This window comes from Stegodyphus dumicola, chromosome 3, assembly GCF_044657685.1.
Source record: "Stegodyphus dumicola isolate Sdum_Otavi_A_Nest chromosome 3, ASM4465768v1".
In the NCBI taxonomy this organism is placed as follows: Eukaryota; Metazoa; Arthropoda; class Arachnida; order Araneae; family Eresidae; genus Stegodyphus; species Stegodyphus dumicola.
Genome location: NC_140770.1, coordinates 181,607,745 through 181,625,649, shown reverse-complemented (window position 1 = coordinate 181,625,649; position 17,905 = coordinate 181,607,745). Strand labels below are relative to the sequence as shown.

The 17,905-nt window shown below is 32.1% G+C and overlaps 1 protein-coding gene across 3 annotated transcripts in view; it reads left to right on the top strand.

Annotated features, from left to right (window-relative positions):
- The window catches only part of LOC118183122 (cubilin-like), a 501,423-nt gene that overhangs the window by 468,601 nt on the left and 14,917 nt on the right, over positions 1 to 17,905 (top strand). For 2 of the 3 annotated variants that reach the window (XM_085813677.1, XM_085813678.1), the window contains exons 12-14: positions 4,769 to 4,936; positions 8,558 to 8,687; positions 12,409 to 12,476. In XM_085813677.1, coding sequence (XP_085669803.1) covers positions 4,769 to 4,936; positions 8,558 to 8,687; positions 12,409 to 12,476 — 366 coding nt within the window. The remainder of the gene's footprint in view (positions 1 to 4,768; positions 4,937 to 8,557; positions 8,688 to 12,408; positions 12,477 to 17,905) is intronic. The other variant, XM_085813679.1, reaches the window with a different exon arrangement.

Here is a 17,905-nt window from a genome sequence, read left to right as displayed (position 1 = left end):
AATGCTGAATCATAAGAATTTGTTCATCTATCGTTAGCGTTAAACAAACTTCCAAGTTGTTTTCAATTATAGAGTCTAATGTTTCTTGTGGCTGATCAACTGGCGATCGGCTCAATGCATCTATATGACTCATTTTTTTGCCTTGCCTGTGCTTTATTTCAAGATTGTATTCCTGGATCAGATTACTCCACCTTGCTATCCGAGGATTTGAAGTTTTCTTCGCGTTTAAATAAACTAAAGCTTGGCAGTCTGTAATTACCGTAAATCGGATTCCAATTAAAAATTGTCAAAGTCGTGTCAAAGTCCAAACTATAGCCATTAATTCTAATTTGCTTGAATGATAATTCTTTTCTGTTTCTGTTGTCCCTTTACTTACACAATAAACTAAATGCCACTTTCTATCTTAACCTTTTTGCAACAGCATTCCTGCCAGTCCTTTGTTGCTCGCGTCTGTGTGCACTTCAGTCTCTGCTTCGGGATTATATAATGCTAGTATTGGTTCATTAATTAAATGATCCTTTAAAGTACTGAATGCTTCTTTCTGATCTTCGTTCCAACGAAATGTTTCATCCTTCCTCGTCAGTCTCGTTCGCGGCTCAGCTTTCTCTGCGTATTTCGGTACAAACCTTCTAAAGAAACTTGTAAGACCTAAAATTGTTTAACTTCATGTTCATTGGTTGGTTTAGAAAAGTTTAATATGGCTCGTACTTTTCTTGGTCCAGGTTGCATACCATTTGATTTTATTAGAAATCCCAAATACTCAACTTCATCTTTTCCAAATTCGCATTTTGTCAGTTTCAATGTCAGCATTGCTTCTCTCAATCTATCAAACAATTTCCTAAGTGTTTCCATCATTTCTTCCCAAGATTTAGCCGGAATTAATGTGTCGTCCAAATAGCACAATACTTCTTTATTAAGCAATGGACCTAAAACTTGATTCATAAGTCTCTGAAATTCTGCAGGTGCATTAGCTAACCCAAAGATCATACGTTCAAATTGACCAGTATCATCTGGAGTGATGAAAGCTGTTTTCAGTTTCGCTTCTTCAGTTAAAGGAATCTGTAAATATCCATGAGCTAAGTCCAATGTAGTGAAAACTTTACACTCACTAAGACATTCAAGAAGATCATCTATCCTAGGGAGTGGAAATTTATCTTTAACAGTTTGCGAATTCAACTTTCTGTAATCTATCACTAATCGTAATTCACCTGTTTTTTTCTTTACGAGTAAAACTGGACTAGCATACGGAGATCTTGTATCGGTAACAATTCCATATTTCTTCCATTCATTTATTATCTTCTTTATAGAAGCATGCTCTTCGGCATTGGTTTTGTACGACTTCATGCAAATAGGCTTACTCCCTTCAATTTCTTTAATATCCATTTTTGTTAAGTTTGTACACCCTAATTCCTCCATATTTAATGCAAAACAATCTCGATACTCATTTATCAAATGTAAAACTTCCTGTTTTCTCTTTGGCGTAATATTGTTATTAACTTTAATTTCTTCTAAAGTAATCGGTCTCCTAAACTTCTTAATTTTATTTATTATCAGTATTTCCTTTTGACTTGAATTTTCAGTTTTCTGATCTGAACATGGTTCAACTAATTCTGCTACTTCAGCTCTACCGATACATTGATTCTCTTTCAAAATTAGTTTTCGATCGCTGTAGTTAGTGACTGGTATCACTGTTTCTCCCTGTATTACTTCCAATAATGAGCCCAACTCATCTTCCGATCCACTTATTAAAACATAACCGTTATTTATTTCATCAGTTTTAACTTTCACGAAATTAACCGTATTACTTTCGATTTGAGTTTCTTGGGAAGCCTTCAGTTTAATTCGTTGTTGCTATCATTTTGCAACTGTGAAAATGGGCAGTCATTAGCATAGCGTATGTGCAAGGTATTAGCTATCTTGGCGTATGCAATATGTGGTAAATCAATCCATGTTCGACGAACTAATAACTCGCATGGTTGCATTTCATCTACTACAATTAGAACTGTAATGTCCTTTCCTTCCACATTATCAATCTCTAAATTAACAGTTACTTTTCCCAATGTTCTAGCGGCTGGTTTATTCTGGTTCCCAAAGCCAAACAATTCCTCCACATCAGGTTTTACAATAAGATTCAGTCTCTTAGCCGCAGACTGTTTCAATAAACACGAACTAGAACCCGTATCTATGATTGCAGTAATTTCTTCTCCATTATAGATGCGAGCATACTTTAAATATACAGCTGGTGAAACACCTGAATTCTGGTTCACGGATAAATTATTTTTAACATTTGTCAAGTCTGGATTCTTAGACGTTCACTTTTTAAAAGTATGACCCTTTTCATTACATTTCCTGCAAATAATTTCTTTTTTAGGCTGTGGACAATCCGTCGCTATATGTCCATTTCCATTACAATTGAAGCATTTCGGCTCACCCTTTATTGAAGCATTTCAGCTCACCCTTTTCATTGCGGATGCCAGGATTATATTCCCTTTTCCTTTCGTCTGTTTTATAAAACTTATCTCTCAGATTGTATTTATTATCAAAACTGTTTTTAAAGCCCACTTTGAAATTACCACCTGTCTGCATGGAATCGTTAACATTTCTTTGTCTTGAATACTGATTATAGGATCCTTCATAAAATTTAGAACCAGATTTGGGCTTAGAATTATGCCTAAAAGTTTTATTTTCTACTTGAAGTACTTTTATCCCTGCCCGAATATTTTCATATTCATCTAGTTTTTCAGCCAACTCTTCAGGATTAATGAATTTAGACCAATCATCAATGAAATGGTCTCGGATAGCAGCGGGGACCCTCTTCTTTAATTGATCAGTAAGAATAAGTTGTTTTAAAGAGTCAAAATCTGTTACATTTAATCCAGTAAGCCACTCTTCAAAATAATTTTTTAATTCAAACGTGAAGTCCTTCCACGTATTACGCAACGTTTTAATATGATCAACAAACTTTGCCGAAAGTGTTCAGGGCTTAAATTTTCTCAGTAGCAGTTGTTTAACGTGCTTATAGTCGTTAGCTTTCTCTTCTGATTCACGGGCAATTAATTTAGTTATTTCATAAGGCAATAGACCCAACAGCTGAGAAACCCAGTTTTGTTCTTCTAACCCAATACGTTGTGCCTGTCTCTCAAATAAAACTAAATAAAAACTTATATCACCTTTATTCAAATGATACTTATGCATTAATTTACTCATATCACAAGTATTACTTCTACTAACATTAGAAGAAACAGAATCATTTACAGTACTACTTCTGATTTCCGCTTCTATTTTCAATTTTTTAAGTTCAAAAGTTCTTTGCTTATCTCTTTCTATAATTTCCATTTCAAATGTTCTTTGCTTATCTTTTTCTATAATTTCCATTTCAAATGCTCTTTGCTTATCTTTTTCTAAAATTTCTAACTTTTCCCTGTCTAAACGATCATTTATAATTCTATCTAGCATTTGTTTAGTAAAGTCTTCGTTATAATTCTTACTATTCAAAATCATATCTCTTAAGCCTACAATTTTAATATCAGAAGGGACATCTACATCAAGTTCCAAAGCAAATTCTTTTAAATCACATTGCCTCTTGCCAAATAAGCCATCTTAGACTTCAATTTTCAAATACTAATACAATAATTATACTTAAGTTCTTTCCGTTTAATACTTAGACATAACATAAACAGTTTATAAATTCACGTACCTTTCTACTTTTAGTTTTGGCGAGTTTCCACATTCAGTTTAGGCTTAGCGTACGTTAAGGCAATACGTTGTTAAATCTAGATAATAATTCTAGTTTATCCCACTTCTGAAATGTTAGCAATTAATTAGTTCATTTATTAAAAACACATTCCGTCAAACATTAATTGTTAAATACTTGCTTTATTCAGAAACATTACCGTCAACATTACTGCTCAAAAAACATTACAGTTCAAAAAATTATCGTTCTGAAAAAAACAAAAAAAAAACTGTTGTTGCCAATCGGGAAAATACATCTTAAATAAAATTAATACGTTGCGTTTACACATCTTTCAAAACTGTGTATAAAAAAGGGGATGCGCATTATAGGCCGGTGCGTCTTATACGTCGGCAAATACGGTATTTGTTCATTATTTATTACTGGAAATTTTGGTTGGTATATGTCAAGGATCTCGAACGATTAATGACGGATATCGTGGTATCAGTATATTTGCCTGTTTAAAATATTTCAGTATTTGTTATTTGGGTTGGATCAAGTAGAATAAATTCCACTACCAATTACTGTATGGATATCAAAGCAAAAGGATGAAAATTTTAAGTCATGGCCATATTTTTATTGTTATTATTATTATTTAATAAATTTAATAATATAGCTTCGCCTGAGTAAGCTATAGAATACTACTTCGGAAAAATTGTTTCTGCAGGAAAAGAATCAAATTCATATAGAACAGAATTTTAGGTTTTATTTGAAATATTATGTTTCTCCTGTTTTCTGAGGACTATTTTTTATTACTCTGAACTATATTTTCATATCGATGGAAACAACAAAGCATAGCAAACCTCTCTAGAGCAACTTAAATATTTAATATATAGAATTATTATTTATATTTTTAACTTTTATTTTATTTTTATATTTTTATTTTGGAAGATTTTCAATAACATTATGATAATAAAGGAAAACAAAAATTTAGGATCAGATGAAATGTAACATTTTCTCAAGATTTTTAAAGATAAAAAAAATTAAATACAAACTGCTATGTTATTCTGTTTTTATGCATTAATTATTAAATTACAGATTGTGGCCGCAACATCTCTGAGCTCACGGAGGGCGTTCTGGCAAGCCCTGGCTTTCCCGGCTCTTATTTACCCAGTCTTCAAGTGTGCAATTGGTTTATCACCGTCCGACCCCATCATAAAATTCTCCTTTCATTTCTGTTCTTCCTCATCGAAGGGGACCCGGAACGTAAGTGCCAGATAAATATACATAGAATTAAGTGTTTATAAGCAAGCGAGACAAATTCCGATTTTAAATGTTGTTTTTTTGAGGCAATCTTAAATCTATTGGTTGTTAAGTCAGAAAGGAATATAAAAAGATGAATGTAATAGCGGGGTATAATATTTCTAAGCAGCAAAAGAAGATGGTGAAACGTATTACCAAAAATGGAAAACTGACTTGATAACTAATAATATTACATTAGCTTCGAATGATAAAATGTATAATAAGGGAACTTTAACCCAAGAAAAGTACACATTTCAACCCAAAAATAAATAAATAAAATTATATTGCATCCAAATTGGCGTTTTTTCAATGTTTTGCGTGTTACCTTTATTTATTAAATATCATATTTTTCGCACTTAAACTATAAAATTAATTTCAACAGCAAAATCGCAAAATATTTATAAACAGCATATATTTAGAATTTCCAGTACACAGTCTCGAGCGCTGGAATATTTTTTTTTTTTTTTTTTTCTTTTCGTAAAGTATTACCATTGCTCGCTTTAAAATCGTTGAGTTTGCTAATCAAAAATTCGTTAAAGTTATACAAAATATGAAATAAATAATGAAACAAATTCTAAAGATGGCCTTTCAGATATCTGGGCTTCCTATATTCGAGTGGCGGACTATGTTATTCGAAATTTGATGCCTCTATGTACGTTGTTTTTTGGCAGTGCGAGAAACATACATGCAGGCAGCAGGCATTCAGATTCATCATTATTTAATTTCTTTAAGTATAATGCAGGGCTGTAATATTTGGTGGCAACACTTTGGAAAGTTAAACGCCGTTTATAGTGAACTAACGCAAAATGACGAAACAAAATTAAAATCCCTTCTGGGTTAACACCGTTTGAGCTAAAAATTGGAACAGTTTTGTGCATCCTGTTATGCTGGGCCGATAATAGATATCTTGTAATTTAGATTTAAAGTGAATAAATGCAGTTGACTGCTGTGTTAGCTGTCACTGTAATTCTACTCTCTTTTGCTTTTCAGAAATCTCGAGAAAACAGAAATTACCAGAACATTCTTGTGCACGATTAAAAACTTTAAAATGCCGGAGAGAAATATTTAAGTTCAGTTGTTTACTTTGCTGTTGATTGTAGCAAATTCGCGGTGAAATCGCATTAGCTTTCTCAGCGCCTTGGATTGCGTTCTATTTAACGTTTTAGCAGTTTAAAATGTAACTTCTGTGTGATATTCTATGATAGTTTGATATTGTACAAATATATGTAAGGAAAAATCTAGCATTTTCTCATATTTCTTGTGATATGTTAATACATTTTATTCACTTTTTATCGGATTTGTGCATTCAAACTCTTACGAACCCATACACACGCAACAATATTATTAAAGAATGCTTCAGTATGAGCATTTACTTCACTTTGAGATGCCTTCTATGTTTGATAAAGATTCTTTTATTTCTTACGGCTCTTACTCAATTTTGGTTATACACAGTTAATTTTATGTTCCAAGAGATGACTATGGATGCATTTATTACTTTTATTTAACTCTAAGTATTAGATACATAATTGAGTGTGTGTATGTATGTATATATATAAAATTTAACAAATTTTAAACTTCATAATGTAATAATTTTTATAATTTAATATACTTTTAATTATTTTAATTTAACTTTACTATTTATTCTTTTCAAACTATACATATATAAAACATATATAACATATTGAATGAATATATATATATATATATATATATATATATATATATATACTCAATTATGTATCCTTTCCTCTTCTGTACAAATATAAAAGGAAAGTCCAAATTCGGTAATGCTTTAAGGTACATTTGATACTGCAATTCCAAAGCAAAAATGTTACACCAAGTATAAGCAATAATACAATACTAAAGCGGTAAAGGTTAACGCGAAAAAACCTACTGTAATAACCAGAATATAAACTTTAAAAACAAAAAGGGATATATATATATATATATATATATACATTATGAGTAATTTAAAATACCTAAATCTTGTGCTAAAGCAGCTAAATAATAAAACAATAATTTATTATTCGAAAAGGTATTTATATATTATCTCCAAGCAAAAGATATTTAATTAATGCTATGAATTATTAGAAAATTTTAGTAAGTATTTTTAAGTAGCTTTCCAAGTCAGTATCCAAAGTTATCTAGATCTATTATAGCAAAAATTATTTAAAATAAATAATAAAATTTCTTTGAGAGTAAAAATTCCAAACATTAAAGTCAAATTCAAAGTACTGAAAACGTAGCTATTGCTATTGATCGCAGATTAATTGACTTGTCAAGGGGAACAAATCAATCTATTATTAATTAAAAATAATCAAATTAAGTGAGAGTATTTCGTCTTTTTTCAAACAAGGATCAAATAAGTAATTCTGTTAGAATTAGTTTGCAAGTTAAGAACAACACTCAATTATTAGAAAGATATTGGCCAACTGGAGCCCAGAAAGTGTTTATCATAAATAAATTCTAAAATAAAAATCAGTAAGAAATTCTTATAATTTAACGTATACATTAAGAACTCAATTAGACAATATTTTTTTCTAAAATAAGGATATTTTGATCTCGCAGATGCCTATACAATTACTTAATGAATGTGTTTCGAATATGTTTTCTTCTGTTTAAATCAACCTTAAAGAAAATCTTGTTTCCGACATTACATCTTGTTAATATGCGAGGACATGTGTCTAAAAATGTAAATAAATAAAGTATGCAAATATAAATAAAAAATAAAATTTGCAGTAATATGGGAAGTTTAACTCTGTTATTTTCCCCCAAAATAGTGTTATATAAAAATCTAACCTTTTATGATGATTAATGCTATTCCAAAGGTGTTCTTAAATGCTCTACTTCTATTCTACGATCATCTAATAAGTAATTTTTATAACACTCAGTCTGTAGAGCTTAATTCTAATTTTACGACTGAAATAAAATTTCAAACTGTTATTGTTATCTATTGAAAGCCTTGAGCAATTGACTTGATATAAAGAAAAACAACAAATATCTTATATTGCCTTATCTCACATTTATGCTTAGAAGCTGAAACAAATGCAAAATTTAAAATATCTCATTGCCCTCAATGCCACATTTCGAACGTAAAGATTCTCTGTCATTTCTTTTTTACTTAGTGAACCACATTTCTATTTTTAAACCACAAGCACGTTTATTTAAATTACATCTTTAAATATAATGTTATAAAAACAACATCTATGTGTTTGGAGTAGATTTAGCCAATACCTCGATCGGTTTCGAGGATAAGCACGTGCGAAGGAACAAAGAAATCTGGAAGACAGAAAAACAAGACAAATATTGCAGATCTCTTTGACTAAATCTATGCCACTACATGATTGTTACTTTGCTAATTTTATGTTTGACTTTGGTGTGTTTGCCTTCTTTAAATATATCTGTAGTAGGTTTTGATATATGCTACTTTAATCAAGTTCCATCTCTGTTGCTGCATGTTTGCATAATATCAAAATGTATCGATGCATAATTTACATGGCGTCATTAAAAGAATGTTTGGGTAACTAGTGTATATTGCTTTAACTCTGAATAAAAATTAATATGAAATTGATTTTTGATTCGTAGGCCGTGGATGCCCTGGAGCCGTGGTAAGAGTGTATCCAGAGCTCGGTGAACCTCCAATGGAACTGTGTGGTGAATCCCTTGCCAATCATAGTAGAGAAATTCTTTCATCTTCCAACATTATGAAAATATCGTTAGTAGATTTCTAATTGTTAGTCTAGTTAGTAGTTTCAATTAGACCGCTAGTAGATTTTCTATATATTAATCTAAATATTAGCTCCCATAATTGCACATTATTGCTGCATTGTCAGCTAAACACAATTAAAAATGTGTTCAACTGACAAAGCAGTAGGTATTAATTGTATCCATATTATTATTGTATTTTTAGTAATTTATGAAATTTGCCTGCAATAATTAATACAATTAATTATTGCAGGCAAAGTTCATAAATACGATTGTTTAATTAAATACGATTTCTTCTAAGGCCTAATTCGCGTGCTTTTATATGATCAAGTTAACCAATAACCAAAATAACCATTTGGCTTAAAATATATTCCTGCTCAAAAAATGACTAACATAGGCAAGATACGAAATAATAAAAAAACTAACAAATTTAACACATATGCATGAAAGTGATCCAAGAAGTTGGTGTGGCGTTATTAGACCACATAGAAAACAAGATGTGTGGACAAAGACATGCAAAAACACATGTATTAGGACCAAATGAGAAACCCATTGCAAAAGACCAAATGAGTCGGAAGAATGTGCAATGCAAGCATCACGCTAATAACGGGTATAGCTTAATTTGGGTCCTGAGTCGAGAACGCATAGTGTCGTTGATCACTTCTTGTATCGTTGGTCGCTTGTTGTGGCAGCAGCGGCCATTGCTGTGGTAATGCATGTCGGAGCTCGTGAAGGGTGAATTGTGGCACACTGCGACCTGTACCCATCGTTACAATATGTCCCACAACATCTTGTATGGGATTCACGTCCAGTAATCTAGCAGGCCACGGCAGATGTAGAATGTTTTCATTGTCTTAATATCTCGGCATTACTTGCTCTGTGAGCGAATAACTGTTATCGTTCATAAATATCGCTTAGGCACCCATTGTAGGAATAAAAGAACGCACAAGAAGGTGTAGAACTTCGCAATATCGGACGGCTGTAACGGAACCACCAGGAATCACGTAGAGGTCGGTGCGACCGTTCATTGCTATCCCACCATATACAAGCAAGCCTTCTCTTCTGCAATGGTCTCTTTCGTCGATATTTGGTCCCCGATAGCATGTCCCTAGTTCTAGCCATACCATACATTTCGGGAATCGTTCTAGATATTAAATCGAGACTCATCCATGAATAGTACGCGGCTGTATTGCTCTGGTGCCCAACTGCGATGTTCACGGAGCCAATTCATCCACGTTCTGACATGTAACAGGGACAAAAGAAAGCAAACCATAGGTCATCGGGCGTGTATTCCAGCTTCCGTTTGGCAGGATATGGGCCGTCCAGCAGCTGCAGGAGATGCTACGCCAGCTTCATGATATACAGCGTCTTGCGCATAACAGGAGGATGCGATCGACTGCCGTTGTGGTAATCATCCGGTGTTCAGACCCATGTCTTCTGCAGCGGTATTGATTCCTTTGGTACGATTCCGCGGCTGTTGATGACACTACGATGCAGATCCAGCTCTCTCGCAACAGCGGATTGTCTTACACAACTTGTAACATCCCATCAGCCCTCCAACGTATTTCATCGTGTAAATGGTGTCTTCGATACATGTTTCCGCTGCGACTATCTCGGATATTAATCTCGGATCTCGGATTACATACGTCAGTTCACATCGCTCCTTGTGAACTGACGCATAGGTCCGGCATTCCCCTTTTTAAGGCGGGGTGTGACAGCGGGATTGCGTTTTATGCTAATTTAGGTTGCCTGTTTGGATTCGACTTCATATTAAATTATACGTTTCAATTCCCCTTTTTATATTCTTATTTTTTTCTTTTAGCATTGTTGCTTATTTTTTGAAGGCAAGTTATTTATAATGTCTTCCTCAATTTAATTTCAGATGTATAATTTAAGTAAATACTAACTAAGCAGTCTCACGAAAATTCGTTGCATAAGTAATATAATGTATGCTATAGCTTTCACAATGTCACATAGAATGATTATGCTTTCTACGAAAATATCTCTAACAAACAGTTCGAAACAAATACTGGTTCTCCAGGCACCTAGGTCACTGAAGCAAGAAATATTATGCAGAATATCTCAGCTAGAATTAAACTTTTCTAGTGCAATATTTTATTATTGTTAGGGGCCATTCTTAGGTTTACAGCTCTGTAAAGTGTATCTCAAAGCCCATATTTAACGTCATGAATTCGCAGAGGATTTTGTATCTTGACTGCACATTTTGTAATACCAGAATTGTTTCTTACGTTTTCCAGAGAGCTGAATTGCATTTGAGTTCTGGATTTTATTTCGAAGATGCTTTTCCTTCTCTTCTTCCTCCAAACAGAGTTAGATCTAACTGCTCATTTTAAACAGTTTGCCCCACCTAGCATCACCTGTTTACAAAAATTAATAATTATTTTTGTCAGTAATTAATTTCACGCAAAATTATTGTACACGCATCAGTAAAGATTTTTATCTTTACTATAATTTTATTTAAGACTTGTAAGGATCTTAAGTTTTACTAACGTTTATTTTATTTTAAATCTTTACTATCACTTCTTATTTTCTACTTCCGGCCAGAATTATAAGCGTGAAGGAGTTTATGCAAAGTTGTCTGGCGAACGCCAAGTATTTAAGTGTGGCCTTTTTGCCAAGCAGAAGAGAGGAAGCCGTGAGTTCGAAGCAGGCCGCTTACCTTAGAAGTTACGCAGTTGCTACTTTGCCTTCCAGGCCAGAGGTTTTAATCCTCTTGATAAATTAAACGTATTGTAGTGTTCACAGTCTCTGTGCTACATACGCTTCCTGTTATTATAAGGCCAATCTTATTCTAAAGTTAAATTAGAGTTTAGTTTTATTTTGATATCTTTTAAGTTAGACCCCGAGTGGAGGGTCATTGTATTCCGAAGTACGGAAGTCATTGTATATAAAGAAAAAAATAAAGGGTTTTGTATACCCTTCGTCTGTATCCTGTCTACTTACTACAATTAGTGAACATAGCTTTAGTAAGCTCTCTGTTCTAGTCAGGTCATTGTATGTTTCCGAAGAAGGTAAGAAGAAACATTGAACCTGATAGACTATAGTAGTGTTTTAAAATAAAACGAGAATGGGCGTTAACATTTTAATTTCGAGCAATATCTGATTCTTTTTTTTCTTTGATTTTCTTTGGCTCTGAATACTTAAGTTGTTTGTTTTCCGGCAAAAGTAACGTCTATGTAAATAAGATCGTCATCTCTTTATCACGATTGTAAATGTCAAACCGATGCCCCGTTTCCAGGCATGAATTCTTCACTCTGTATTGCTTAAAAGCAAAACTATGTTATTTGACCTTTATCATTTACAAAGATTCTATAAAATTATCTTAAATAATTTATACAATCATACATTATGAAATTATGAACGATCACCATTACTTTTAATACATTGCCCTGGAATTCTCGGCATTTTGGTGTTTATAATTTTTTTAATATATATAGTTAGAGACTGCCGTTATTAAGCTGACGCCTTCTTTAGAGAAAGCACTAGATTTTTATATGTATATTCACTGCTAAAAAATAAAGCATTTCAAATAAAAGCAAATATCAAACGAGTTTGATGTTCAGTGGGGCTTCAAAACATTATAAAGCTATTACATTTCTTTAAAAAAAATTATGTGTTTTTTATATTTTAATAAAAAATTATTTTTTAAAATTATTTTTAGTCTTTCTTTAATTACAAATTACTTTGCTAATTTATACTAATTATTCTAGATTTGTAACTGCAGATAAAGCAGTTGGTGCCAAAGGTTTTCAAGCCACGTGGACTGAAATCAAAGAAGGTAAATAAGGTTTATTTGAGAATCTGGAGTAAATTCTGAATGTTTACCTAAATTCAAGAGTCATTTTAATGCTTTGTTATTTAAACATAAGCAATTATGGAATTTGTTATCACGCTAAAGCTCTAATTAATGTTATGCTCACATCGAAATTCACTATCTCTCATTTTCGATTCAGTTTTCCTTCATTGATTTCAATTCAGGTTTGACAATTTTTAAATACTAAAATAAATTTGAAAAAAAAAACTTTTAGTAAGAATGAGATGAAAAATGAAAACAATCAAAAATATCCTAATAATAAAAAAAAAATAAACTGTGGGAAAATTTTACATTTAAAACAGCAAAGAACAGCGTGATTTAGAAAGCCAAAAGAAATCCTAGTCCGTTTCAAGAAACAAACATGCTCATTCGTGGTTGAGGATATTATTAGCAAGAATCTGATTGGCGATCATGATTGTATTCGTTCGCCGTCGTGAAAACCAATCTTGTGACGCGGTTTTTATGTCAAGGCCAGTTCGTACATACTCAGACTTTCAGCCTCGTGACATCAATGGTAAACTGCCGCATGTAAAAGTAATATGTATCGATAAATTAATATTCAATTTTTAAGAATCATGCGACGGATAACAATGTGGAAACATGGTTTTTAATCATTAATATGTGAACATATTTGACGAAATCGAGTTTAGTTCACCGAAGTTTTAACATAGTCAGTTGCATATTTTCCATTAATACTGTGAGTTAAATTATGTAAATAAGGATATTAAAATACGAATCATTTAATTCAAAACTAATTTTACAAAAACACAAAATTATCCAACATTCAAAGAGGGCAGATATATATTGACATTTTTCACTTTTAACGAATCCATCAGCTTATGAATGCATATATGTCATATAAATCCGACGCCAGGCACTTAGTCGATGAATATACGCTTACCCGGAATGCAAGAGAGAAATATAGAAAGAATTTTGAGGAAGATTTTTAAAAGGAACTATTCAAAGATTTGCAGAGACAATAATGAAAATTATAAATACGAACAGAGATAGAAATGGAATTCGGCACTAAGACTCATATTTTGGACTTTTTTGCTTTTAGTCCAAAGGGACTTTGTCCCTCAAGGACTATTGTTTTCATTTTGTGTTGACTCACTATAAATGTCCGTTTCACTTTTCAAACTGTTGCCACCAAATGTTAGAGTCCTGCATTATATTTGAAGAAATTAAATAATAAAAAATCTGCATAAATGTATGTATATTTCTCGCATTGTGATAAAACAGCGGTACATAGAGCCATCGAATTTTGAATGACGTAATCCTGCTGCGAATATGGGCATGCGGAAGCCCAAATTTGAAATTTGGAATTTGTTTTATTATTCATGTTTTATAAACCTTTAACGAATTTTTGAGTAACAAACTCAACGATTTGAAAGAGAGCAATGCACAGCAACCTACGGGGGGGAGAACCTTTTTATCTCCAGCGCGCGGAACTGTGTATCGGAAATTCTAAAGATAGGCTCATTTTAAAATTATTTTGCGACATTGCTATTGAACTAAATTTTATGGTTTGAGTGAAACGAACATGATATTTAATAAATAAAGGTAACACACAAAACGTTCAAAAAAAAAAAAAAAAAACGCCCCTTTGGATGTAATTTAAAATCTGAAACTTTTCAGATTTTTTTTTTTCCTTATATATTTTTTTTCCTCTGACCAGTTCCATTTTTTATCATGCCGCTTGTGCCGGCTAGGAAGATCGGGCTGGGCCTCGATCTTTCTAGCCGGATCATAATGTCATAGCCGGGTCATAATGGCTTCCTAGCCGGATTATAATGTCATATAAAGTATTGCTTTTTTAAAGTTTATTAATATATTTGTTGTTTGAAGACATATGGATTTTATCCAAAAGGCAGTTATTTAATTTTTGTACACATCACTCTAATTACATTTATGAATTACTGTAATCGAGAAAAATTTCAGGTGTCATATTTTAACGAAAATAGCCATTTTGACGGTTTCAAATCCCTTTGGACTGTTTTTTTTTTATTTTTTTTATTTTGTCACGTCTGTACGTACGAACAGAACAAAAAACTCGTTTATCCAAATGTAAGGCTCACCAGCGGCCGTTCGGTCGCTAAATATTGGTACTTCCAACATGGGTTCGATTATAAACGATTCCCCTCATGTGAAGCCTTTATACGAGCCAATTTACTTTAGAAAGTCCTTCCCGAAGGCATTCCCTTTCTTAGGCAGATAGCACTAGTGTGCTCTGCTGTAATCGCAATAAATCAAACCTCATTTTCCAAATCGGATTCTAAAATAGACCTAAAATGGATTCATTTTTTTTTCCTTCGCGTATAAACGTATCTCGCATAACTCAAAATTGATTAGCCGTAGAATATTGAAATTTGTATATGCTATAACATCTAGTTGAGGGCTTTCTATTTCACTACAATTGAGAGCACCAAATGTATATATAAAATTAATTTCGTGGTCAAGGATATAAGAGAATCCTGATTATCCAATCAAAGCCTATTGTATGGAAAACATGAACCGGGAAAACGTAAAGGTGTACTAAAATTAAAACGAAAGTTCATAAAAGCAACAGTGAAAAGTACATATCAAACATTTAAAAAAACTGATAAAAGGAAAATATAATATTAATCTCTTTTGCTTACCGCTTCAAACAGAACTTGTCAAGGGGAGAGCGTTTGAAACTTTAAACCTGGGACTTTAATGAGTTACGAACACATGGTTCGCTCCTCTGGACCATCTGAGACTTAAAACGGTTTTGAGCAAATTTACGAAATGATAATGAATATTACAGCGAGTCCCAAATGAGTTCAGAGCTTTCCCTACATGCATTCGTACTCTCAGAAAACAAATATCCTGTCCTAAGAATAATAAAAAGGGGCAAATAACTTAAAGATAAATATACTTTAAATCTTAATTAGCTTTATATGAGATAATGATTATATATATATACACCGTCCTTTATTTTCGAAATCGTTTGTCGTAGTCGTGTATTCCCAATTACAGTAGTGTTTTTAATAAAAGAAATATTCATATTTTGGCCATGCCAAAATTCATTTCCGACAAATAGCGAATTATAACTTTGAGGTCTGCTAGTTTCTATACTTATATTTGGGAAAGTTTGATACTCGTTATGAAAACATAAAGCATAACAATTTTAAGTCCCGTATGACAAAAATTGACCGGGATACTTAATTTCAAAACTTCAATTTTCCATGTCATTTCTTACTTCCTTTCAAGGATCGGTTAATTAAGTTAGAATAATTTGAGCAAAAAAATTTAATTGAAGTGCAACAAAAAATATGTACAATTTATTACATCGTACAAGGAATTCGAGTGGCGTCCACTTCCTATTTCTTTATATACATATTATTAAAAATTATTTTTGAACGCCCATTTCAAATTCGTTCGCTTAAATTAGATATGTGTAATGTAGTACTATAATAACTTCACGCAAATTAACAAAAAAAGCAATAAATCAATCACAAATGTATAATTAGTAAATATATCAATAATGAATTATTATTATTTTACAATTTTACAATTATTTTACAATTATTATTATATCACAATTTGGGCTTCAGAAAGCGTTTATTGAGTGTTCGAATAAATAGAAATAGGGAAAAAAAATGTTTGAGAATTTTCCGCATTTCCAAGCAAAACAAGGAAATAAATAATTTATTTTAATCTTGTTACATATTTTTTTATTCGTCTTCAAAACTTTCTTTGGACCCCGTCGTAATTTGAATAATTCATTCTTCAACGCAAAGAATTGAAAGCCATCCTCTTTCCACAGTTGTTTGTTAAATAAAAAATTCAAACTTCGGTTATTTCTGCTTATTTGTTACGTATTAAGATTACACATTCTTAGATGTCTAGTTTTCGTTATAAATATCTTCTATTCAAATGTTTTTTTTTTTTTAACTTAGCTTCCTTAATTTCTGTATAAATTTGTTTTAAATTACGCTCTTTTTTCCAGAAGCATGCATATTTTAAGAGCATTTCTTTGCAAAGCAATGTGAGAAAATGTTATTTTACAATTCTTAAATATATTGAGGAAGAGGATAAATTAAATAAAATATAATAATAAATAAAAAAATATGAAAGTTTTCAGACTTCATATTATGCCCAAATCGATTTTTTAACGTATTGTGTGTTACCTTTATTTATTAAATATCATGTTCTTCGCATTTAAATCATAAAATTCAACACTAATATCGCAAAAAAGAAGAAAAGAAAATCTGAAAGGTTTTTCAGATTTTAAATTACGTCCAAAGGGGCTTTTTTTTATATTTTGTCTGTTACCTTTTTTATTAAATATCACGCTCTTCGCACTTAAATCATAAAATTCAGTTCAAGAGCAATATCGCAAAATAGTTTTAAATTGAGCTTATCTCTAAAATTTCCGATACAGTTTCTCGCGCGCTGGAGATAAAAATGTTTTTCTGTACAACGTTGCCATTGCTCGGTTTGGAATCCTTGAGTATGTTAATCAAAAATTCGTTAAAGTTTTAGAAAATATGAAATCGATAATAAAAGAAATTCCAAATTTCAAATTTGGGCTTCCACATGCCCATATTCGCAGTAGGATTATGTCATTTAAAATTCGATAGCTCTATGTAACGTAGTTTTATCACAATGCGAGAAATATATATACATTTATGCAGATTTTTTATTATTTAATTTCTTCAAATATAATGCAGGACTCTAACATTTGGTGGCAAAAGGTTGAAAAGTGAAACGAACATTTTTAGTGGCTACAGGTGGAAAAGTGAAACGAACATTTATAGTGAACCAACGCAAAATGGCAAAACGGAAACAAATGTCCTTCAGGGACAAAGCGCCTTTGGACTAAAATTTTAAAATGAACATATCTTTAGAATTTCCGATACACAGTCTCGCACTCTGGAGATAATTTTTCCCCCGCCGTAAAGTGTTGCCATTGCTCGCTTTGAAATCATTGAGTTCGTTAATCAAAAATTCGTTAAAGATTTACAAAATATGAAATCGATGAAAAAACAAATTCCAAATTCGGGGTTTCAGATACCCATATTTCGAGGAGAATTACTTTATTCAAAATTGGATGGCTCTAGGTACCGTTGTTTTTTTTTCACAATGCGAGAAACATACATACATTCATGCAGATTCTTCATTATTTAATTTTTTAAACATAATACAGGGCTGTAATATTTGATGGCGTAACCCAGAAAGTGAATCGATGGAAAATCCCGAAACGAAATCAACATTATGAGCTAACGCTCCTTTGGGCTAAAAAACAGTTGTTTCAAATGCGTTTGCTTGAAATGGAAGAGGGGGTATCTTTGTAACTTTTTATCTTTGTACTGCCTTAGTGAGAGCAATACCAGATATTCTGGCTAGCATGCGTCCGCGTTTTTAGG